The sequence below is a fragment of the Acipenser ruthenus genome, chromosome 7 (assembly GCF_902713425.1).
Source record: "Acipenser ruthenus chromosome 7, fAciRut3.2 maternal haplotype, whole genome shotgun sequence".
Lineage (NCBI taxonomy): Eukaryota > Metazoa > Chordata > Actinopteri > Acipenseriformes > Acipenseridae > Acipenser > Acipenser ruthenus.
This window is the reverse complement of record NC_081195.1, coordinates 19,359,542-19,386,015: the sequence shown is the minus strand read 5'-3', so window position 1 is coordinate 19,386,015 and position 26,474 is coordinate 19,359,542. Positions and strand designations below refer to the sequence as shown.

The following is a 26,474-nucleotide window of genomic DNA, read 5'->3' as shown; positions in this document are numbered from 1 at the left end:
CACAGTCACAAAGGTCACCCATTGGAATGATTTACAGCTGGAGCTCTTTATCATGAACATCCTAGTAAACAAGGAGAGTGCTGTGCAAGGCACCAGTGACACATACACCTTGTGCACTGATTATACTGTCCAAAATGTAGAAAAGCAATGCTAAAGTGTATGGGTCAGGTACTATGTCTTTGTATCCCCATGTAATATTTTAGTTCAGTATGCTATTGAAGTTAGTATAAAAAAGCAATCTTCAGATATGGCACTGGTGAAAAACTGGAGGACACAATGTAAGGAGTCGCAAACACTGGAGGACTTGAGCATGTCACATAAAACACTGTACAGGAAAGTTGCAAGACTCAATTCAAAGCCTTTTGTTTTACATAGTTCCACATATTCAGTGCAGCTGTATGTATGCCATGTACAGCAACCTCCTCCCTTACAGCTGACTAGAAAGACAATCTCCAGCACAGTAATCATTTGCAATCGAGAGGAAAAGTAGTTCCTCGCGCCAAGTTACAGCGAAGAGCGAGAACTGTCAGTGACTATCTGTACAGCACGGATAGTTTACATCAGTGACTATCTGTACAGCACGGAGAGTTTACATCAGTGACTATCTGTACAGCACGGATAGTTTACATGTTTTCAGGGTATTGGCGCTGCAAAAGTAAATAAGCCAAAAGCACCATTCCACATCTAATTTGTGGTTCCCAACACTCTTACGTGAAATGTAGAAAAAAAAGTAAATACCTGTCATACAGTAAGAGAAATGAATCGCCAAAGGAAGGTAAAAATGTTCATCTCTTTATTTATATACATATGTCGATTACAGGACATCCGAGTTTAATGACAATTAACATATTTTGTCAACATGGAAACATGGATATTTTAAAATGGACTAGTCGCACGCATTGCAGGCAAAAAAAATAAAAAAAATACGGGGGTTGCAGAGCATTTGAGAATTCAACACCTTCTTTGATTAATTGCTTAGCTCAGTACTGTTTAGTACTGATCTGTACATTCTACTTTTGTCCCCAGCATTTGAATAATGCTGAAGACAACGAACATATCCAAATGATGTAAACAATCCAAGTTGCAGTCACATGACCCCAGCAGGCTACATAACTGTCAGTATTTTGCAACCACAGAGTATTCTTCTTATACCTTGTCACAGGAATTAGAAAGATATCATTTATGATGTGCCAGATACTTGGAATTTGTGTCCCCTACTGTGCACCACCGGTGAGCGAGCACATTTTGACGTGATTTGACCAAGATTATGTTTTCCTTTTAAGAAAACATACTTACCGGTACATATTATTAAGAAAAAATACATTTTCAATAGTTTGTTACAAAATACAGTACTAATATGAATTATATACAGTATTTCTATGTTCTTATATAAACGTGTAACATCTTTCGTTAAATACTCACAATTAATACAATGTACAGTGCCGTGAAGAAGTATTTGCCCATTTTTCACATTGTATTTGGTCAATTTTTTGGGGGGTTGTAGTAGTATATAGAGGGAGTCTGAGAGAAAAAATGACACCAAAGTTTGGTGCTTCTTTCATTTGTTTGGTGTGCAAGGTAATCAAACATGCAATCTTCAGGTGTGAAAAAGTTATTGCCCCCCCTAGTTAACTCAACCCAATTAAAGGGATAATTAGGGTCAGCTGTTTGAGTACTTTGGTTAACAACCAGGCCTGATTTGGGCCAGCCCTGCCCAATATAAATCTGACTAACTTTGGCCCTTACCATCAGAGTGAAGTTGTCAGCACACAGGTTCTAGAGGCACATCATGCCACGAACAAAAGAAATTCCTGAAGACCTCCGGAAAAAAGTTGTTGAGACCTATCAGTCTGGAAAGGGTTACAAAGCCATTCTAAGGCTCTGGGGCTCCACCGAACCACAGTCAGAGCCATATTATCCAAATGGAGAAAGTTTGAGACAGTAGTGAATCTTCCCAGGAGTGGCCGTAATGCCCAAATCTCTGCAAAAGCAAGGCGTAAAATCGTCCAGGAAGTCACAAAGAACCCTAGAACATCCAGGGATCTGCAGGCCTCTCTTGCCTCGGCTAAGGTCAGTGATCATGACTTCACCATCAGAAAGACACTGGGCAAAAATGGGATTCATGGCAGAGTAACAAGGCGGAAACCATTGCTCACCAAGAAGAACATGAATGCTCGTCTCAAGTTTGCCAAAAAGCACCTGGATGATCCTCAAGAGAACCTCTATAGAACATTCTGGAACAATGTTCTATAGACAGATGAGTCAAAAGTGGAACTTTTTAGTCGACATGGACCCCGTTATGTCTGGCGAAAACCAAACACTGCATTCCACAGTAAGAACCTCATACCAATGGTCAAGCATGGTGGTGGTAGCGTCATGGTTTGGGGATGCTTTGCTGCATCAGGACCTGGATGCCTTGCCATCATTGAAGGAACCATGAATTCTGCTCTGTATCAGAAAATTCTACAGGAGAATGTCAGGCCATCCGTCCGTGAGCTGAAGCTGAAGCGCAGCTGGGTCATGCAGCAAGACAATGATCCGAAACACACAAGCAAGTCTACATCAGAATGGTTGAAGAACAAGAAATTTAAAGTTTTGGAATGACCTAGTCAAAGTCCAGACCTAAACCCCATTGAGATGTTGTGGCAGGACCTGAAACGAACAGTTCATGCTCGAAAACCCACAAATGTCACTGAGTTGAAGCAGTTCTGCATGGAGGAGTGGGCCAAAATTCCTCCACTGCGCTGTGAGAGACTAATCAATAACTACAGGAAGTGTTTGGTTGCAGTTATTGCTGCTAAAGGTGGTGTAACCAGTTATTGAGTCTAAGGGGGTGATTACTTTTTCACACAGGGGCATTGGGTGTTGCATAACTTTCTTTAATAAATAAATTAAATATGTATCACATTTTTGTGTTATTTGTTCACTCAGGGTCCCTTTTTATCTAATATTAGGTTTTGGTTGAAGAACTGATAACATTCAGTGTGAAAAATATGCAAAAATGCAGAAAATCAGACAGGGGGCAAATACTTTTTCACGGCACTGTATATGACGTCATATTTGGTATAAGAGTATCATAACTTTGTACAGAGATAAAAAAAAAAATAAACTTTTGTTCTACAAAGCGTCAGTAACTCGAATCTGTATATTTCCTGTAAAATCAGATTCAGCAAGTGACAGCTAAATATCTGCACGGAGACAAAATAAAAAACAGCAATAAAACCAATACAGCCCATCTCCAGCACTCCTCTAAAACCCCAATGGCTTTTAGAATACTAGTTTAAAAACACATACATGACAAAATGGAGACCAAAAGCGCAGGCAGGGAGATACGCCTTTAAATTCGGCAGCTTTCTTTCCTATTTGTCTTTCTACCACCCGCCGAATTGGAGAACCCTGCACCGGATGAGTGGGAGAGAGCATAGCTGGGGGTGTGGCGCCAGGAGAGGGAGTGGGATGAGGTCATCCAGGTGGTCATTGACTCGCTGCCGGAGAGACCACAGCCGCTACCAGATAGTCCCGCACCGCTGGAGGGAGAGTACCCCGTGCCGCCAAGGAGGGAGCATCCTATGCCGCGAGCTCCAGAGCCCCAGAGAAAGAGCTCAGCATCTCCAGAGTGCCCAGCGCTACCGCCTGAGAAAGAGAACCCTGCATTGCAGCTGCCGCCAGAGAGCTCCGCTTCACAACCGCCATCTGAGAGAGTGTGTCCCGCGCTGCCCAAGAGAAAGTGCCCTGCACTGCCAGTGAGAGCACGCTGCGCCGCCGGCAGTGAGAGACAGCACAGCAACACCAGCAAAAGAGTACCTCCCATTGGTTTTACAGTTGTGCCTATTTGCTTTGTGCTGGGCAAGGTTGCCCCAATGGTTTCTTGAAACTTGGCTTGTGTTTTTGATATATCTACTTTCAGATCAGTTGTTTTTAGTCTTGTCTGCACCTGATTTTTAAAAGGGGAAAGTAAAAACCCACTGTGTGACTATTATTCATCCCCAGCTTACTGCACGGTCATACGAGTTGTGCAGAATCAGTTGCCAAGGATCTTCTTTATCACAAGGTACTGAATGTCATGGTTTTGGTGTAGGGAGACTTTTCTGTATGTCATTTTGGAGTTTTGTACTGTATAGAGAACTGCTTGTCCAATTGTGTTGAAAATTGACATTCTTTATTAGAAGGTACTGAGGGTAGTATAATCTTGGGATATAAGGAGACTGTCTGTATGGGACAAGGATGCTACTTGAAGGTACTTGTTTAAAATGTAAACTAAACATTTACTGTACAATGAAGTATTTGGGTGCTGCTGTTTTTGTTCCGTAGACACATTGAGACGAGACTTTTGTATGTTTTACTTCTGGAATTGAATCTGGCCATGTCATCGTCTGAACCGTTAGATAGCATCTGAGAGGAAGGGCTCGTGAGAAGTGCTTTTCTTTCTTGTTCTGCTACTTCAGCCAGCCCTTTAGAGTGAGATTTATAATGTGTGATTAGGTCTGGAAGGACATCAGAGGCGCTTCTTGATTCTGTACCAACGCTAGCACAAAGCTGTTTGTAGCATCATTCCATGAGGCTGTTACACTAAATTATTTCTCAGACCTTCCTTAACCCTTTGCGGTCCTATGTCGGACCTGGTCCGACATTGCAATTATTCCTATCCGGTCCAATGTCGGACCCTGTCCGACATCATCAAAAAGACGCAAAAAACGGGTTTCTAGTCGTTTTTTCTCCAGAAAAATCTGAGAAAACCATTCAATGGCCGAGTGGGAGCGACAGGAGCCGAGACAAGCAGGAAAAAAAAATAAATAAATAAAAGGGCGTATCTCATGAATAGTCATACTTGCCCCTGGGATCAGATAACTGCGGCCATAAGGAAACAAGCTGGCTGTGACTGCATCAGCGCTCAGAGAATATCACGGACATTTGCAGAGCTTTTTTCAGATGTTATAGTAATAAAATAATGACTTGGATTGCATTATTGAGGCGTTTGGTGATAAAACGAGTGATTAGGAGATCGGTATGTACGACTATTATTATTATTATTTATTTCTTAGCATATGTGAAAGCTATAGCGAACGAAAGGGTGGGGCGGGGCTGGAGATGCCTAGTGAGTGCTTTGTTGATATGCAGGTCCTTTTAAACCCGTTTGACTGTAGAAAAAAAAATACTTTTAAACAGCGCGTCTAAAATTAACTGTGTGTGTGAAAATAAATTGGACCTGACTCGCCTGACTTAATAAATGGACTGCAAAGGGTTAATAACTGCAGTTCGTTTTTTGTTTGTCGAAATGAGAAGTCAGTTGCAGGACATGCTGTACATAGAGAGCATGCCGGGCTAGGGCTCTGTTTTTCAGGGGCATCAGTGGGGACGACACACAGTGGGGCCTCTGTGCTGTACTACTTTGTGGATTCCACTTTTCTCTGACCGCACTTTCAATGAATATTAACTCCTTTCAGAAGCTTGGCCAACGTGCATCCACAACCTGCATATAGACATTTGACGAGACCCGTTAATGAAACATAATACCTTAGTCTCCTAGGGGATGGGCAAACACCACCATTGAATATATCAATCTTGTTAACACACGATATATATTATAACACAAAGGACTGACAAAGACTTCTCATTGAACAATTTGTTTTTCATTAAAACTTTTTTGTTTTACTTTGTTTTCTGTTCTCTAATTGTGATGAAACTTGTGCCTGTTTTGTACTTTTATGTGTCTTTATTATGTCACAATTTGTAGTCATTCCAAGAGAAATGTAATCTAATAAACACTCATGGGTTGCTAAGATACTTGTTTATAATTCATGTTTTTATGATGTTTTAAACTAAGAAACTTGTTTGGCTCAGAATGAAACAGTGACATCAGAGGAATAATTTATTCAATCATGAGAAAATATCTCCCTCATAAGCATTTATCGAATTCAAGCCACAGCCAAGCAAACAGGATAGATCATTTTGGGGAGTGACATACAAAAACACATTTATAATTCTCAAATTACAAATCTGTACAGAAAAATGGCAAGCCTCCAAGTCTTCTGAATATTATACACTATTGAAAGATCACAATCGCATATGACTTTTTCTATACAGGGGTATTCTTATATGTTTCAGGAAAAGTGCTGGATAACCCCCTAAACTGACAAAATTGTGGCTGAAGAAATGTGCTTCATCCTGGCCCAGCTGTTGTTTTTGGATGGTGTAGCCATGACACTGGCTGTTTTTTGTGCAAGGATGTAAAATCACTAAAATAAATATTGAATAATAGCTGTGGGAACTGGACCCAACACTGCTAATGGGCCCCATTAGTATCGCAAATTACACATTTTTATTGGGGAATAGACTACTACGAACAGCTGTATACAGTATGCTTTTTGCAAATACGAAATAGCACAAAACAAAAACGAAATGCAACATGTAACACGAAATGCAAATATAAAATGAAATAAAATGAAAAATCATTATAAAGAAAACATAGAAGGACATTTTTTTTAAATTGGGAGGTTTATACAAAATAAAATACTTTAAATAAATACTTGCAATCGTAGTTGTCAAGGCTCAGCCGTTACCATAGACACGGTCTGAAGGGAAACGGAAGCTCTGGCTAGCACTTGCATAGATGTGTAATTTGGAGCAAGTTGTTTGAGAATTCAGATTGTGATGAAAGAGAAGAGACTTTTGTTTCTAAAATGCCTAAACTGCGCATAACAATTAAACAACGCTGCAAAGAGGGGATGTATGCAGCTGACGGTGACAAAATAATGATGTGCAGATTTTGCAACTGTTGGCTGGAATGGGAGTCAAAAGATACCATCATTAAGCATTAGCTGTGTATTACTTTTGGGGAAAATATGGCTTGTTTTCTTATATTTTGCATTAGTATGCTAATTCTTTGTTTTATTTCAAGTGGTGTAAACTTTGTACTGGAGCAAATGCTGTTTTGGTTTTGAATTAATGAATCTGCTTTGTTTAGTGTTTAAATACTGAGAAACCCCAAGCTTGTTGTATACTGCTTCAGTGGATTTAGGATTGAAATATAATTCCTATCGTTTTTTGTAATGGGTAGATTACTGTATGTGGAATTATTATGACAGCCCCACAATAGGGCAGTAGGGCAGTGTAAATTTATATATATATATATATATATATATATATATATATAATAATTTATTTGGAATCGGCAATTATTTTTTATCATTTTCTCCCCAGTTTGGAAAGCCCAATTATTATTTATTTCAACCCGGCTCACCGCTGCCACCCCGGCGCTGACACAGGAGAGACAAAGATGGACACGCGCATCCTCTGAAACGTGTGCCGTCAGCCGTCCGTTTCTTTTCACTCTGCAGGCCCGCCATGCAGCCACACCCAATTGTACGCCGTCCCCTGGGAACTCCAGTCCACGGTCGGCAGTGGAATACCCTTGACTCGAACCAGCAACCTCCAGGCTATAGGGCGCATCCTGCACTCCACGCGGAGCATCTTTTCCGGTTGCACCACTCGGGAGCCCCAACACTTTATATTTATTTATATTAAATTCCATTTGCCACATTTCTAGCCAATTCTGTATGCAGTCTAAATCCTTTTGGATTTTGTGTGTGGATGAAATCATGTCGACCAATCCCCCAAGCTTTCTGTTTTAACCAGTTATCTATCTACCTGCTAGTATTTGTAATGGTGTGTTTAACATATTATTCATATTATTTATTTCTTAGCAGATGCCCTTATCCAGGGCGACTTACAATTGTTACAAGATATCACATTATTTTTACATACAATTACCCATTTATACAGTTGGGTTATTACTGGAGCAATCTAGGTAAAGTACCTTGCTCAAGGGTACAGCAGCAGTGTCCCCGACCTGGGATTGAACCCACGACCCTCCAGTCAAGAGTCCAGAGCCCTAACCACTACTCCACCCTGCTGCCCTAACAGGTGTATGAGGTTAAAATAAAACTGTTTTAAGATAGTGGGGTCTATTTAAACAAGTCTGCATTGTACAAGAGCATGCTCTGGCAAAATCTGAATGTAAATCTGGAGAGTTTACTAGACAGCCCTCCCCGGTTAGGTGCTAACAAACTGATTTTATTACCTGTCCAGAAACGGATCCCAGCCCCTGGCATTGAGGTGTGAACTGACAGTCGTCATGCCATTTTCTTCTGTCACTTTTACTGTCTCAGAGGTCTGTAGAAACAGACTGATCGTGGTTGAAATTAACTGTACAAGACTACCAAGGAATTCCTCAATACTTTATTTGCTCCCAGTTGCAACCTAGTTGTTTTTTGCTAGCTTTCTACCTTTTTTAAAAAGATTGTATTCCTTTTAGAAAAAAATGTATTTGTCCTTGCTCAATAGGAACTATAATTTAAATAAACAGTAGTTTGAAACAAAAGTCCAGTTTTGCCCTGCAGCAGTGGACCATTGAGCTTTGCTGTCTGGTGGTGGTGTACCCATACATTTTGCCTTTTTTCGTCCATTGATCCAGTTTTTGTTACATTAAGTGGTCCACATACAATATAAATTTTTAAAATGGAGGCAAGAATCTAATTATTTTATGTCGCATCATTAATCAATCTAACCCTGTTTTGTATGCCATGAAAAAATACAAGATTACTTCATTTCCATCATTAGAGCATTTGTAACATTCTTAAAAATAATCCTTCATTAGGTTTTCAGTAAATGACAAATCATTTGAATTTGAACTGGCAGTCAGCCTCTGGATGAAACGCTTTGCTTCATTGATCATTGTGATACAGCAACTACTTGTGCTGCTTCCTGTCATATTTTCTCCACAACAAAGTGTATGTGTATTGCTTTAAGAGTGAGCAGATGTCAGACAAATGACCATGACATTTTGCGTTGTGACTGGTAAAACGTTTAGTGACCGATCACTGTGACGGGCAGCAGTTTTTCCTAGCGGAGAAGCGGATATTAATCACTTCAGTTCCACTAATTTGCATTTCAGCGTTTTAGTCTAAACTGGTTTAAAGCTTGATTGCTGGCAAGCCATTTGAAAGAGAGGAGCTTTGCCAAAATGTTCACTAAATCATACCTATTTTAGCTGTCAGTAGCCTGACACCAGTTTAATTCCTTGGTGACAATCTCTATTACTAAACCACTTTGATACAAATGTGTTCAACCTTGTTGAACAAGGGTCGGCAGTTAATGACAGCCCTTCACCTCAGGAGATCTGGGTTTAAAACTGTCCTAACTTAGCCCTCCATGAATAGTCCATACCATTGCACAAAACCACAACAACAATCAGCACCAGCATGCCAACTATCCTCTCAGCAATTCATCTCAAATTGTTTGAAAAACCCTTCTTAATAATACTCAAATACACTAGTTACTGTTACACTCAGCCCTGTTAGTGCAAAGTTCAGGAGTTAAAAGTCTACTCTTGTCTGTGTTTGTCAAAAAAAAAACTTCCCTTGTCCCAGCTATACATGTTTATTCAATGTCGTTGAGGTTAATAAACTAAGGGGTAGATGTACTAAGATGGGCCAGTCGCAGCGCAAACATACCGCAATTTGCATTTTTGTTACGACAATTCGCAAAGTGCACATTTTATCGTATGTAATAAGAAAAAATATGTTAATGAAGAGAGCCGCAATATACTAATTTAAATATTATTTGCATCATCTTAGTGAGATCTCTAGCGAGAGTTGTGCGACATTTTTTCAAATAAAATAGTGGCAGTTGAGTTGTGGTTTGCTGCAGCAGAGAGTGCCCAAAGGATAACGTCTATACATGCACGGGTGCAAGAATCAAAATAACATTGTTTTTGTTAAATGTAAACGTCATCTGTACAATGCATTCTTTTCCGTCTTTATTTTACCTATTTTAATACTGTTATAGATGTAAAAAATGAAAGGCAGTTTAATCCCATCAGATTCTATAGTGGGGCCCCCACTTTCACCCCCCAAAAGCTTTTCATAATCATACAGTAGGCCCTTGCTAAACCGGACATGTTTGTCCAACATAAGGAGGTTTCGGGTTAAAAAACAATACAATAAAATCGTGCACACATACGTTTAAAGTTCTCAGTGTATTTTAAATATAAATCATTGCACTGAAATAACACTAATGTGTTTTGGGTAGGCTACCCATTACATTATGTAAAAATATAAATCTGTACAGTAGGCCTATACAGTACAGTAGTAAAATCAAATGAATACCTAGCACGCTTTTTTTTATACTTTAGCCTACTGGTAACACAAAATAAATGCATTGTACGCATTGGTGTACAGTGCAAATAAAAAATTATTTTAAGTTGAAACTAAATGATTTTAGGGTTTTTTATTTTATTTTAATTATTATTATTTTGAATTTGGTCTACTTAGTAGTCTAGACAATTAACACACAATAGATCATGGTCCTATACAGATGGCACATGTGTGCAGTCTATTGCTGCCAACAAGCTGGGAAAACCAGAAATGTCATAGAAATTTGTTTTCAAGGCTTGTAAGTACACCCTGACTTTAGTGAAAATTAGGTACTTGGGTGATTGTTTCACATATATTGAGCACAACTGGCAACACATGAGAAAAGGCGGACTGGGAAATGCCAGCAACAATTGTGACTGTTTAAAACATGCTACAAATTGATGCAATTGTAAGTGTCGCAATTGCCCACAGCTTTACTACATCTCATTACAATATTTTTGATCCCTCATTTGCTCTATCATCTCCACCCTGTTTTTGTGAATTTCTGTAGAACGCCCAGAATTACATATTCATTTAAGGCTAAAGTGCAAATAAGAACTGTGGCTGCAAAGCATTCGTTAAAATGACGCTAACAGCATTGCGTTTGTTTAATACATTTCACGCTACACTTCCTTCTGGTTTCCATGTGGTTTGCAACTAGTGCGACAGATGCAAAACTTTAGTACATCTACCCCTAAGTGTTTTAACCCACAAGTACAAATGAATAATAAAAAATGGTTTATTAGTGTATGTTCACCAAATAAAATGGAAGGAGTTATTGAGAATGTGTTGGCCAGGTTTCTTAGCCAAGATGTGCAACAGGAAACATAACCGTTTCAGAAGGGAGTGATGTATTTGCAGCGGCTGTTGAGGAGCCGCTGGTGCTCATTCTACAGTACTGTGCTTTACTGATTGGGGCTGGTGGCTCAACTGGTTCATTTAGTGGTTCCTGTGGCTCTGTATCCATCCAGGTTCAAATCCAGGTTTCGGTGGTAAAGCTCGTACAAGACCTGGACCATAATGGCTTAAAAATACATTTTAATGTGTTTTATTTAAAAATCCAATATTATTGCTGTAGAAATGCTGGCCTTGTGTATGATTTCTTCTTTTCAGAAAGTCATGTGACTTTTCAACTCCACCTTATGTACAGTGTTGATGGCATGAGCTGAAAGGCACAGATTCATTATGGTACAGCTACAGCAGAATGGATACAGCAGACAAGCTTGTGAACTCATTCTTGAAACAACATAATTCAGAGCAATTGCAAACATTGTACAAATTTAATACAAATTCAAAGATTTTAATACCATTTTGAAGCTATGTATTCATTAATAACAAACAAACTGTAATTACCTCACAAATGGGCAGGCAATGCAGAAGCCTGACCAAATTATTCCATCTTGGACTGGCTCCCAAAGATATCTGGAATCAAAGTAAATGTAGCAATGCTAAAATGTATACTAAACTGTAATCAAATAAGGGGTTATTGGTCATTCTAAAATATAACATTTTGTTGTATATTTCATTTTGTAGATATTGCTACTTGGTCCTAATGTCCATATATCTTTTTTTTTTTTTTTTTGACAGTTGCCTTTTGGGGAGACATAGCTTTAGATGAAGAGGATATGAAATTGTTTCACATAGACAGAACCGGTCAGATAACAGAGCTCACAGCAGGAACAAGAGGACACAGTACAGGTGAGTGAGGAGCAGCGACTGGTGAACTGTCTCGTTGGATCAGGCAATGGCACGATGGGAAAAATCTGTTACTTTACAGCCTTGGGATGTGGTGTATAGTACTTCATAGGGGTTGCGCCCATCCAGTTTTAAAAATATTTAAACAGTAGGATAAATCATGCTAGCACCTGATTCACTTCTGCTGGTCTAAAAACCATGCTAGTATAAATCTTAAAATATGCTTTGCAATCAGCCTTGTTTACTTGTGAGGGTTTGAAGGTCTCCTTGTGATCAGTTTTTTTTTTAAAAGGGTCTTTTTAATTAGACCTTCTGAAAGATGTATGTTCCCTTGGTTGGATTTGAAATAAGTGACCCATTAAAATAATCTATGAGCTTGTGACATATGTCATATACATAATCAATGAAACAAACCTACTACAGTAGATTTTATTTATTCCAAAGAGTATATTGAGTGCCACACAGTCGTGTTCATTAGATACTTCAGTATTACTCTGTAGTATCTGAATGTGCACTTATCTTTATCAGAGGTTATAACTTACATAGTCAAGTTCTTGTACAGCTGAGAAAGTAAAACCCCTTTCCACATGTGATGTTTGTTGTACTAATAACATTTTACAGGATAAATCTAATCTCACAGTCACCTTGTTAAATGTTATGTAAAAAATATTTGTAATCCTGGGGGACACTACACCGTTAAACCCTGATGGTCTATGTGAGGGTTTATTTCTTTGGTTTGAATTATATCCATTGATTGCAGGCAGTCATTATCAGCATGGAATGTGTGCAGCTGCCAACCTCCCCGAAGCACACAAAAGAGAAACAAACCTGATGTACCAGTAATCCTAGATTGTAACAAATAAATACATGAGTGCTAACCAATGCTTTAAATACCATTAGATTATCTGTGTAATCATTAATGTTCCCCTTTTACTGTGCAGAGAATATTTTGGGTCGCCTGGTACCAGGTTTCAAGCCACTGTTCCGGAGAAAGTGGCTTTGTGTACCATCATCTTTAGAGGTGCTCAGTCCCTAGCCATGTGACCTTGTTCAGCCAATCACCTTGTTTAATTTATCCAAGCCATTTTATAATTTAATTGTAAAGCTGTTTGGATGATTTTGTACCCCTTGCTGACCAAGATAAACCTCTTCACAACCCCAGACTATTTATAATGCAAGGAAAGCTTTTAACACTTTAACACATAAGAACAGGTAACTACTGTTGGTAGGGTAATGGTTTAAATATCTACACGTTTAACCATTGTCAAAGACATGTGTGTCAAATATAGAGGTCATCTGTAGTGCTTATACAGTAGAATGTGTGCAGTGTAAGGTAATTTATTTAAGATTTAATAAGTCTTTTCCACATACAAGTAAATGCTGTGCACATGTCCTCTCGTACACATTAATACTGTAGTGCATCTCAAAAATAGAGGGCTCTCATGATGGCTTTCGTTTAAACATTTAGGAAAATGAACAAAATCTAACATCCCTAGTTTTGGCATTCTTAATGGGAGCAAAATTTAACAAAACAGCTTTTTATTTTTTACAATTGCCAATCTGTTCATACTAGTATGATACTAGAAAATTATTTTTGCACCAATATATTGGCAGATATCGGGGAGACATGCACAGAATATAGGAATACTATAGTACAACCTTACACTTACAGTACAGGTAAAACTATCCTGGCTGGGACTCAAGGATAGAATGGGAGTATTTCTCATAATGGAAGAGGCATTGGTTGCTCTAGGGAGAGATTAGATTGGGCTAACACACAGTCAGTGTAAAAGACTGAACCGCAGTGTTCTGTCCAAGAATCCATAGGGTCACTTTCAGGAGTTTGAGATTATTGATGTTAAAAATAAAAACTGAAAAATAAACTGATTCCCATTAAAAAAATACCATTTGTTATTGGTTTCGGAATATGACTAGAAATATATAATAGCGGATTTAAATTGATTCACAGTCGAAAAATAGCTTTAAAATAGACATTCCCAGAAAATATTTGTTCATCCATGCAACCTGCACTGATTTCAGAAATGATCCTGCTGATCTGATCTTTATAAATCTGACAGTCTGAGCAATGGCATCTGCCCTGAACGTGATGAAACACAAACCCCTTATACAAGTTTACCACAGTACATTTGCACTGTAATATTGCGGTTTCCCAATGGCTGTGATGTGTATTTACCATGGTTCTTAATATGCTTTACCATACCTCTCTGGCCAAGAAATTTCAAATTTGATAGTTAAGAAAGTTGTTTTAATCATATACAAAATATAAATTAAAAAACAAATGGGCAAAGTGATATCTTAATCTTTCAATATCAGAGGTAATCTTAATTTTATGAAGTAGTGTAAGATATCGATAAGTCATTGCCAGGTACTATACCATAAATGTAATAGAAGGTTTTGTAGCTGAATTTTATTAAGATGTGCTTTATTGCAACAGATAAGTATAAGAATTGTGGCTGCCATCACAGTTTGGCAAACCGGTGCTTTGCTGAACTCATCTTGCAGGTTCTGTTGCAATAGAATAGCATCAGTAATACAGAGAGAAGTAAGCAACATGGGTAACACATTTGTAATTACAAAAGACATAAAGAGATTAGATGGAGAAAGTAGCATGCAGTTGACAGCAGGGATCTGAGTATGTTTAAAAGTGGCCAGGGCTAATCCTCTTTTTCAGTCAGTTAGCGCTGCTTAGGCACAGCTTGGCTCAAGTTTAGTTGCTCTTTTTTTTGAGTTACAACCCATTCAAGATTGAAAAGAATAAAGTCCTGAGCCCGGTTTAGAAAGCATTGCATTGTTACGCTAGATTTGTCCTGAAAGTGCAAACTGAATACATTTTCTAGAGGGCACCGCAAAAGCTTCTTGCTAATTAAGACAGATCCATGTGCATGAATTATGCACTGATCGAAACCAGTCTCGTACACCATGGTGCTAAACACTACAAAAGAAATGGACAAAGGTAATAAATAATGAAGAGTTGAAATCGTTCAGCTGGAATGAGTGTCTTTGCCATGCCTTTTCTCACTCCTTTTTAATAAACGTGATTTTAAATTGCTTCATGAGAAAGGAATCCTTCTTTTATTAAGAAACCATGCTAGGGTTTCAACTCAGGGTGAACTCTGGCAGGCACAGCTCAGAACTTCACGAATGGACCAAATTTCACAATGCAGTCGCCCTACACAAAGCAGCATGTTGCATACAACGCTCGTTCTATCATCAAGTAAATGTTCCCATCACATGCATATTTTTTTTTTATTAAAGCTTAAGCCATCTGCAAGGTGAGCCATCTGCAAGGTGATCAGTCCTTTCCTATAAGCCCCCTGTTAAAGTCTTTGTTTTGCATGTGTGGTCCAGTGGGTAAAGAAATGGGCTTGTAACCAGGAGGTCCCAGGTTCAAATCCCACCTCAACCACTGACTCATTGTGTGACCCTGAGCAAGTCACTTAACCTCCTTGTGCTCCGTCTTTCGGGTGAGACGTAGTTGTAAGTGACTCTGCAGCTGATGCATAGTTCACACACCCTAGTCTCTGCCTTGGATAAAGGCGTCTGCTAAATAAACAAATAATAATAATAATAATGTGGTGACTGATACTGACTTGCAACAGGGAGATGCAACTTTTATAAATCGCAGAATTCATATCAAAGGTTTAATTTGCATAACAAATTAATCAGTCATGAATGCTACAGCCCACTTACATACAAGAATGTATTATAATATAATGCACATTTTTGAGCAAAATGTATTTTTTATATTTAAAAAACAATTATTTATACTTATTTCTTCCAATTTAAGTATTATTTATTTAAGACCACGATTTTAAAGTCAATAACTTACTGATTATTACACAAGCCTGGTAACCTCTTTTGCACTGCCCTATCACCTAATAAAAAATAAAAAAAAATGCTTTTCAGCCAGACATAGACTTAGAGACCCTAAAACTGTGAACAGATTTTACAGATTAGGACATGCCAAAAAAAAAAAGTGGCCGAGCAACATATATATATATGTTGAGATGTAATTGTAAGTGACTCTGCAGCTGATGGATAGTTCACACACCCTAGTCTCTGTAAGTCGCCTTGGATAAAGGCGTCTGCTAAATAAACAAATAATAATAAACAATTCTGTCATTAGCTGGATCCAAACAACACCCTCACTCAAAACCAGCCAGTCAAACTGCCAACCCTGTTTCAGCCAATCCACTCCCTGCCAGCTTGAATGATGCCCCGCCTCCAACAACAAGTTTTGAGTCCGACTTAATACTACACTGACTATTCAACAATTGTACACGTCCAGATAAATTACAATAAGAAATAGTAATACCCCAATAAATAAATACAGACATGCTCAAATTTGTTGGTACCCCTCCACAAAAAACGAAGAATGCACAATTTTCTCTGAAATAACTTGAAACTGACAATAATTGGCATCCACCATTGTTTATTCCATATTTAATAGAAATCAGACTTTGCTTTTGATTTTTTATTCAACATAATATTGTAAATAAGAAAACAAATGAAAATGGCATGGACAAAAATTATGGGAGCGCTAACCTAATATTTTGTTGCACAACCTTTAGAGGCAATCACTGCAATCAAACGTTTTCTGTAGCTCTCAATGAGACTTCTGCACCTGTTAACAGGTAGTTTGGCCCACTCTTCCTGAGCAAACTGCTCCAGCTGTCTCAGGTTTGATGGATGCCTTCTCCAGACTGCAAGTTTCAGCTCTTTCCATAGATGTTCGATAGGATTCAGATCAGGACTCATAGAAGGCCACTTCAGAATAGTCCAATGTTTTGTTCTTATCCATTCTTGGGTGCTTTTAGCTGTGTGTTTTGGGTCATTATCCTGTTGGAGGACCCATGACCTGTGACTGAGACAGAGCTTTCTGACACTGGGCAGTACGTTTCGCTTCAGAATGCCTTGATAGTCTTGAGATTTCATTGTGCCCTGCACAGATTCAAGGCACCCTGTGCCAGGTGCAGCAAAGCAGCCCCAAAACATAGCCTCCTCCATGTTTCACTGTAGGTATGGTGTTCTTTTCATTGAAAGCTTCATTTTTTCGTCTTTCAAAACTGGAGTCCTCCTGGGTCTTCTTCCATGGAGCCCACTTTCGCTCAAAAAGCGACGGATGGTGCGATCAGAAACTGACGTACCTTCACCTTGGAGTTCAGCTTGTATCTCTTTGGCAGTTATCCTTGGTTCTTTTTCTACCATTCGCACTATCCTTCTTTTCAATCTGGGGTCGATTTTCCTCTTGCGGCCGCGCCCAGGGAGGTTGGCTACAGTTCCAAGGACCTTAAACTTCTTAATAATATTTGCAACTGTTGTCACAGGAACATCAAGCTGCTTGGAGACGGTCTTGTAGCCTTTACCTTTGCCATGCTCGTCTATTATTTTCTTTCTGATCTCCTCAGACAACTCTCTCCTTTGCTTTCTCTGGTCCATGTTCAGTGTGGTGCACACAATGATACCAAACAGCACAGTGACTACTTTTCTCCATTTAAATAGGCTGAATGACTGATTACAAGATTGGAGACATATGTGATACTAATTAAAGAAACTAATTAGTTTGAAATATCACTATAATCCAGTTATTTATTATCTTTTCTAAGTGGTACCAACAAATGTGTCCAGGCCATTTTAGAATATCTTTGTAGAATAAGCAATAATTCAGCTTCTTTGCTTTATTCTATGACATACCAAAGGCATGCAAGTATACATGATAAAATAGCTTTTAATTTCATCACTTTTCAGGAGGAATGAAGCATTATTTCAATGAGCTGTAAGGGTACCAACAAATTTGAGCACGTCTGTATGTTATCCAAATAATAATATTTTTTATAATAATAATAATAATAATAACATGTTCACTACATGTGTTATTTTCCTCAGCGGAAGGTTACTCTGCGAAATATCAGAAGTTCAAGGTAAGTATAGGTTTTAAAGTTGTTTTTTTTTTTTTTTAAGAGAAAATAAAGAAATAAATAATTTTCTAATAGCGATAGAGCCCTCTTAATGCAGGCTCTACCTTGTAGTAGATTACCTTGACTTTCTTAGCGCCCTCGCCTACGGCTCGGGATGCATAAGTCCAGTTACGGTCATCTACCACACCGCATCAATATATATTAAATATATTTTAAGGGTGAAACCCGGTGTTCTGGGGAGTCTAATTTTGCCGGGGCCAATCTAGAAGCCCTGGGCGAATCCCGATCGAAGTTACCACTTTTTTTCAGCACTTGCCCGCGTCCAATCGGGCTAATCTAGTTTGGCCCAGAACTTGAAAAAGATGACTGTGCGAAACCCATTTTTTCAAGTTTTCACTGAATTTCGGGACTAGCCCAGGCAAGTCTAATTTGTTCAAAATCGATGCTGGGCGAATCTGGTTCACCCATGCCATTAATTTGGGCAAGTCTAATTTCGTCCAAAGCTTCAACATCGATGCTGGGCCAATCCAGTTTTGCCTATGCCAATTATTTGGGCAAGTCTAGTTTTGCATTTCTACACTCTTTCCTGCCAGCTTCCAAGTGCGTGTCGAGGTACCTGCCTCGGCTCTACTTCTGTCAACAATGTAGCGACTGTGTGCTGGGTTTCCAGCGACGGTGCTGAAAAGGCAGGACACCAGGGCTGGTTTTAATAGCACTTAAAACCACTCTTTATTAGCTCTCTCTCCCAAAAAGTCCAGTCAAAAAGTCTCGCTCCTCCATATGCGCAGGCAAACTCGCCACACACACAAAAGAGAGATAGAAACAGTAACACGCAGGCAAACTCGCCACACACACACACGAGAGAAATAATATGTTAAATGTTCATGTTCAAAGCTTGATTTTTGATTGTGCCAAGTCAAATATATCTTGAAGTCTGTTGGTGAGTATTTTAGTAAAAATGTTGTAGATTATAGGAAATAAGCTAATTGTAGTTCTTGAGGTCTTCTTTACCTCCTTTCTTATGTAAAAATATCACTGATGCTTTGTTCCAGTCGTTTGGCATTTTCTTTTTCTTAATACAATCTGTAAAAATATGCAACAGTATTTTTGTCAGTTCTTCAACTCCTTCTTTCACATAGTCAATTGTTATGCCGTCTTCTCCGGGTGCCTTTCCTGTCTTCATATGTTTGATAGCATGTTTCACTTCTTCCGGTAGAACGTCTGGAACTTCTTCCTCGGGTTGCGTTTTTTCCGTCTCTTCTTCGTCATCTGCTACTTTGCTGTTTTCGTCGTGATATAATTATCTGTAAAAGCCTTCGACTCTCTGCAAAATCAGTTTGCGGTTCTTGATACAGTGCCGTCCTCTTGTTTGATTGCTAAAATCTGTTTTTTTTTCATCCCGACGATTAGTCTTTGTTTTGCTTTCTTCATGCTTGGGTTGTTTCAAAAGTTTTCTCTACCAACCTACAGTTGAACGACCGTATGTCCTCAGTAATGAGCTTTCTTGCAGAGCTTAACTTGCTACTGCAGGCAAAGGGCAACTGACACGAAATGAAAAGGATAAATTGACAACATATATAAATGAGCACAGGAGCTCTTAATACTGTCTTAAAAGGTCAGTTTGACAAATCAAGCCCACTATGTTTAAACATGGTTCTATATTTGTCCAGAAAATTCCTATACAGTTTTATAGAGCTCCATAAAACATGTGAAAGTACTGCATCGTATAGCATGATAAAACATGACAGAGAACAGGTAAGGATTGCCACTGCAAAATTACCACCTTGACCATGGTAAAGTAATATGTTATATATGCATATCTCACTGGACAGGTAAAGCTTTTTTATTTTGATATCACTCCTATTAAATGTATTTGGTATTAGTTAAGGATGTAACGGTTATGAATTTCCCAAACCAAACCCAACATTTTCATAAAATTCCAAACCGAACGATACAGACGAGCTAAAACTGAAGTGAAACTGCAACTTCTGTACAATGAAGAAGTGTTGGCAGTTATGTCACTAAGCCGGCGGTATTTTCTGGAGGTCATTACGCACTTTTCTGCATAGTAATGTAATTCAAATGTTATGACAAGGCTTACCTGATTGATTCTGGCAGCCTTCAGTAGGGATAACCGCGGCTTCATATTAGTCTGGGTGTTCAGATTTCTAGGCGTGTTTTCTTTTAAGGTTTCTAAAATGGTTTGTTGATGAAAGGTGCTGGTGCTAGTATCAGCAGGCATATGCAAGCACTCAACCTGCACTCCCTAACTTAAACCTTTGTTTAAAAAATGCATCGTAAGAAGTTAAAAGCTGAAGCTAGAAGTTTTTGAGTTAAAAAAAAAAAGGTTGTTGAGTCTGGTAAGACCTAATTTAGGTCTAATAAATGTAATAATGATGCTAAACTGACTAAAGCAGTCAAATGTAAAAGTATTGAAAGAAAATTAAATGTTAGTTGAGGTCATGAACCATTGTGAAACTGGAATAAGCAGTAAACTGTGCGAAGCTGCAAAACAAGTGAAAGAGTTGCCAGACATTAAAACAACTTTTCATAACTTTTACACCTGCTTTCATAATTTAGTTATGATTCACTTGGATTCAAAGAGATGTATATGATCATTTAAACAACCGTTTACAAAGAAACTCAACCAGAGCTGTTGCCCGACTATCAGATTTTGCTAGAGAAATTCACCTGGGGGTTTTCGGGCCCGCTGAGTTCAGAAATGCTAATCATTTTTTTTTTTTTTTAATTTCCCATACGAGCTGTGACCTGGCAAAGGTCAGCCTAAAATGAAAAAGTGACCCTGACCAGAAAAATCACCCTGGGCTCAACTTAGACGCTCCCATCCTGTGTAGCACCTCGTTCGACTCGTAATGAAGAGGGCTTTCGAGAAAAAAATACCAGGAGCACCTAACTCACTTTTGGCAAGTTGCCAGACGAGGGGTAAATGACGAATTTTATTCAAACTTCAACCCAACCCTTTACCCTGTAGGGGATGCGGGCCCTAAAATGTTAGTATTCCTGTAAGAACTTTAGGGACCACTCTTCTAAATTTTGTGAAAAACTTTTGGTTTCAAGTCCCCCCCACTGGTTATTAACCCCCTCTGAAATTAGAATTTTTGGTATTTCTACCAAGTTTAGGCAGAAATAACTCACATGTGGGGGCTCCAAAAAATTACCCAAAGATATTTTGGATAGATGTTGATGAGATCTACAAGAATCAAACAAAACATTTTGGTATCTGCGGATTTTGGATTTTTGGCAGATTTTTGAAGTTGCATTTGTCATGCATTGCTTATGGCCACTTTGGTGAGGCTAAAGTACTACATAGTCCTAACTGAACTGGCGTTATTCTTCAATGTTGCATTGTCTGGGGTTAGATCTAGATTAAAAAGTGACAGGGTGTGCTTCCAGTGGCACTAGCTTGGAACTGAGGGGTTATGAACTTGCGTGTGGAACTTAGATTTCTTTGTTACAGTGACACATTTGAAACTACCAATACCTCACTCAGGTGTGTTATAAAAGCTACAAACTGATAGAAAACACAAAAAATTGATTACCATGGTAAACTTAAAGAACTTGAGGCCAGTGTGATTTTTCTGGTCAGGGTCACTTTTTCACTTTAGGTTGACCTTTACCAGGTCACAGCTCAAAGGGGAAATAAAAAATAAAAAAAGATTAGCATTTCTGAACTCAGTGGGCCCGAAAACCCCCTAGGTGAATTTTTCTAGCAAAATCTGAGATGGTCGGGCAACAAAATGCCCCTTTTCTGGTTGAGTTGGCGTAGAATGACCCACATTGAATCTGTTAATAGTTAATGTACAGACTTAGCACAGCAACTCAGTTAACGCTAAAGAGTGCATCCGTGCAGTAGGATGGTATGAACACTTGTATTGAAGCTGACTAAGTGCTTCTGATTCTCACCAGAAGCTGCAGGTGCTTGAGCTCTTCTGGCTGAATCCACAGGAACCGTTGCTAACAGCAGGTTTTCAAACATTTGTTTTGCATCAGAAACTAGAGCTTAAACGAGCCCTGGGAAAGAATGTAATCCCTGCCCTGAAAGGGAAGGGCAGCTCCTGGTGCAGGGGGTCCCAGCCAGAAGGGCCCTCACAGTCACTTGCAATTCTGTCTCACAGTCCCACTCATTTACTGCATTCACTACATGCTGCTTGAATCTATTGGTACTCATAATGCACCTCACAATTCCAATTAACCTCCATGAATGAGTTTGAGAGATTTATTTTTCTGAGTGTGTTCTTATGCATATGTAGATTCTGCAATCTGGGCTATATATATAGTGTACATATACTTTTATATGCATAAAGGTTATACGTCGGTGAGATTCTGATACTGTTTGTGACTACATTTTGGTATGATGTTATACCTGGCAGGGTTAACTATTTATATTACAAGAGGTTGTTATTGGTGTGTGTGGTTTGAACTTAGGCAAGAAATACAAATAATGTATCTTCATTTTTATATATAAAATGCAGAACACTTGTAGCACTGTACTGCATGCCGCACAGCAGCGAGACTAGTATCACCCGAAGAATGCAATTATAGAATGGTACTGTGCTGACAAATGTTCTGACAAAAGTAATCAACTCTTAATTTCAATAACTTTAATATTAACTTTAAAAATGATCTGTCTTATCCAATGCATGCTTGTTGGTTGTATGGGGCATTCTGTATAGAATTTATTAATAGAAATCCATTTGGCTAGAGAGGCTTCAGTAACATTTTCTTTGGGGCATGTGGAGGGTAAGAGTTAAGGCCCTTACACACCAGACGCGACACGACAAAGCGACATGAGAAAATCAATAAAACCAATGCTTTTCAGTAGTGCCCTTCACACCAAAGGTGACACGACAAACGACGTCGCCATGACACAAATTCAACGCGAGCGATGAAAAAAAAATAGAACCTGGTCCTATTTTTGCGAATTTGTAGTGTGACAACTACACAACTGAGCAATCAGAGAACAGCTTCATGTCATGTGGTTTGAAATCAAGCCCTGTTTCACTTTCACTCAAAATGGTGGTGAAGATCATACTTTCAGTATCTAATTTCCCTGACCTTTTTGACAAGAGTCAAAGCAATTTGCAACAGGTCTTCAAATTAGGTTGTTGACATACAAAAGTTCTGTCTGAATCTGGCACCATCTAATTTTAGTTCTTGGACTAATCTATGGAATTCACCTATAGCTGATCTTTTTCTTAGGATGTCGTGCACCCAAATCTGGCGTTTGTTTGTTAGTAATCATACTTTCTGAAAGATTTGGCAAATTTCCAGCTGTCGCGTCGTGTCTGTGATCGCTTCTGTTGTGCACAGTGTTTTCGCAGCGATTTTGTTGTGTCACCCCAGTAGAAATCGCATCGTGTCTGGTGTGTGAAGGCCTTTAAGATAATGTATTTCCCTTTCACTCTTTCTTTTAATATTCTGGGCCCTGTCCTGTAAATGTAAACTGTAGTCAATAGGCTGTATCAATTATCTAAATCTAAATCACTAAAACCAACTTCATATTAATCATGGCTTTTGCTTTCACCTTTGAAATGGTTGCTGCCTAGTTTGGTCTGGTATTTTGTATTTGTTTCATGTCGTTCTTCAAAAAGTTTTTTTTACATACCAAAACTTCTTCACTGCTGCATAGATAAGACTCAAATAGTTGTAACTGAAATCTATGTGACATATTTGAATATGTTTTGCAAGGGAGTTAATTTAACTTAAATTTCACATTGAACATTGTACATGCTGTACAACCCTATCCTCATAAAGGTTTATCACTCAATTTGCACGGTATTTTTGCATTTTTCCCATGCTTTCCCAATAGTAATACTATGCATTTATCATAGTTAGCATGGTTTGCCATACCATGCACTTTACAGTGCTTACCTATGCTTGCCATGCATTCACGATACTTTATTACATTGTGGTATTTTACAAGGGTAGTTACTGAGTTATTTTGTATATACTATATATAGCATATCCCAAGTATAAGTAGCAAAGAAAAATGATTGGGTGGGGGTAGTGAGGTGGGGCATCATTGAAGTATTTAACCCAAACTAATACCTTTAGCGCAGCACAGAAACCAGGACCAGAGGACACAACTGAAAATTAAGTGGAGATCTTATTACAGAGGGAAAGAGACACTTTTTCACACAGAGGGTGGTGAGAGTATGTTGGGTTACCTAGTCATGTTGTTGAGGCAAAATCACTTGGATCATTTAAGACCCAACTTGACGAAGTTCTGAGATCAATCAGCTACTAGGAACCAGATGAGCTTAGATGGGCCGACTGGCCTCTTCTGGTTCATACATTTTCTTTAGTTTTTACCGTATAATCATAAGCATAAGCATAAGCATAGCACAATACTGTGTGGGATGGGAGTGTTTAATTCCAGATGGTGTTATAAAGTAAATCCTTGAACATGACATACACCACCTGGTCAGTTTTCTGACACAGACTGTACAAAGGAATTTTCTAACCACCTTTTCTTTCTGTTTTCAGGTGGTCTCAGGGAGCAAATCAATCCTGCAAGCCAGAACTCCACCACATCAGCAAACCATAAAAGCAAAACAGTTATAACGGGTAATGTGGTACCCCGCCCAGACCTTTGGGTATCTTTAATATTTTTTTCATTAAATGTTTTCTGCTGTTCTAGTTGGTTCAGTGGTGTGTATTTTACAGTTGTAAATGTGAATGTTGTAAATCTGCCAGAACTTTCCACTGCAGCTGCCAGAGGTTATCCAGCACCTATTTAAATGCAAATGTGATCTCTCTATCTCCAATGCATGGTACTAGATTTCGTGCTGGAATAAACTGATTACAAATGTCAATACTGTAGGTGTGTGGATACTAATTTTAGAAGCTATTTGGAAACGATTCAGTTGCAGTGCGGAAAATCATTAAACAGGGCAGCGTATGGATTCAAAGAAAAGGCAAGCTCTGCAAGATAAATATCAGACTTTGTTACTTTGGGCTGTGCTATAATGAAAGGTCTTGTTTGGAGCAGTTCCACCCTGTAGCTAGACCAAGAAAGGTTAGGGCTGGTCACTATGTGGATGAGACTTATAAAGGACACTGTGTGGTAGGAAGTCTATTGGTGCTGTCGTCAAGGTATAAGGAAATGATGCCAATTGAAGACTCTCTGGTAAACGTAATGCTTATACCCTTTAATATTGCAGTTTAAAAACAGTTATGAATGAGGTTTACTTGATAACCTACTGCAGCTACATACCATTGGTAAACAGCAGGATGTCATGTGTTTTATTAATGTTTTTCATAAAAATAAAGGGTTGGTATCATAAAGGCATTAACAGCTTAGAATTACACACGTTCAAGTGCAAATTCAGTGTGTCTAGCTAAAAGCGCTTTCAGCTAAACTAAACAACTAGTATTCGTAAAAAGACTTAAACACCCTTTTAGGTAAACGTGTCTAAATGTGAGCGATAGGCACTGGTTCGCAGATATGTTCATGCAGATATAAGTAGGCTGTGCCTGCATCTCCTGCTCCCGTTGTCATGTTCATTAATAAAATAAACTCATATAGAAGTAAGCTTTAAAATTTTTGTTGTTCTATTATCTGTATTTTGTCTTTAACCAAGATATTATTAACCTTTGGTTCACTGTTCAATAGTCATTCACAGAGACCACGTGCAATCAACTTTGTCCCACAGGTTTTAATAATTGACAGAGAATTATGAATATTAATGTACCAAGCAGCACATTTTACACTTTTGGTAAGTTTTTATGAGCCATAAGCTTTTTTTTTTGTTTTAGAATTGAAGTCATTTAAGTTGACGATCACATTGGACCTTTGCACCCATGGGTTGGGGAGGTCAAATTGCCAGGGACTGCTTGGCCCATGTTGCCATAGCGACCCTATGGTGGCCAAGTGCACAGTGAGCTTGAGCGGGCACCTGCACGCCTTCAGTTGAGCTCCTTGGGTAAAGAGGTGATTGGCTGGTTGGTAAGATTGGAAAACACCTATTAACAATCAAGAAAAGCAGGGGTAGAAACACTCAAAAAAATTAAAATGTTTTAGTAAAATAACAAATAATCACATCAGTGTCTAATACAAGAGCTCTAAATTTACAAACAACAATTATTTAAAAGTTAAGTACTGTAAATAAGAAGAGCAATAACCTGTTTAAAAAGATTTCACGCTACTGTTCATAAGTATCCTTTTGAACTAAAACCTCAATCAGAGGAGGAAGAGGCCTTGTGACAAGGATGGTGAGTGGTGTGTGGTAAATGATGAAACAACAATAATGGTTTACTCCCAAAAACATCTGTGTTTATTTAATTTTACAAAACAAAAGGTTTCTTCAAACAAAAAGCAGGAAGCAAACACGGCGGGTGGTGCTTTGCTGTGCTGTGCTGTTCTGTGCTGTGCAGTGAAAACGGTGAGTCAGGGTTAGTGCTGGCTCCGTGGCTGCAGCTCCGTTCTCCGCCCTACTCCTCTGCAGTAACATAAACAAAAACAAACAAATCTAGGCAGTGGAGACGGCAATGGAGTGGGCAGCGAGTCTTCATTGCCCTCAGCCAGTCGGACCGCGGCGTCCAGTGTGGTGGGGTGGTGGTGGCTGACCCAGTTCCGGGTGGCCGGCCCCAGCACCTGCACGATCTGCCCTGAGCTTGGTGACTT

At 38.9% G+C, this 26,474-nt stretch overlaps 1 protein-coding gene across 1 annotated transcript in view; it reads left to right on the top strand.

The window, feature by feature from the left end:
- Positions 1-26,474, top strand: part of LOC117415906 (tolloid-like protein 2) — a 112,069-nt gene that overhangs the window by 36,205 nt on the left and 49,390 nt on the right. Inside the window, exons 2-3 of the mRNA XM_034026822.3 lie at positions 11,781-11,891; positions 24,335-24,415. Of these exons, the coding sequence (XP_033882713.2) occupies positions 11,781-11,891; positions 24,335-24,415 (192 nt within the window). The remainder of the gene's footprint in view (positions 1-11,780; positions 11,892-24,334; positions 24,416-26,474) is intronic.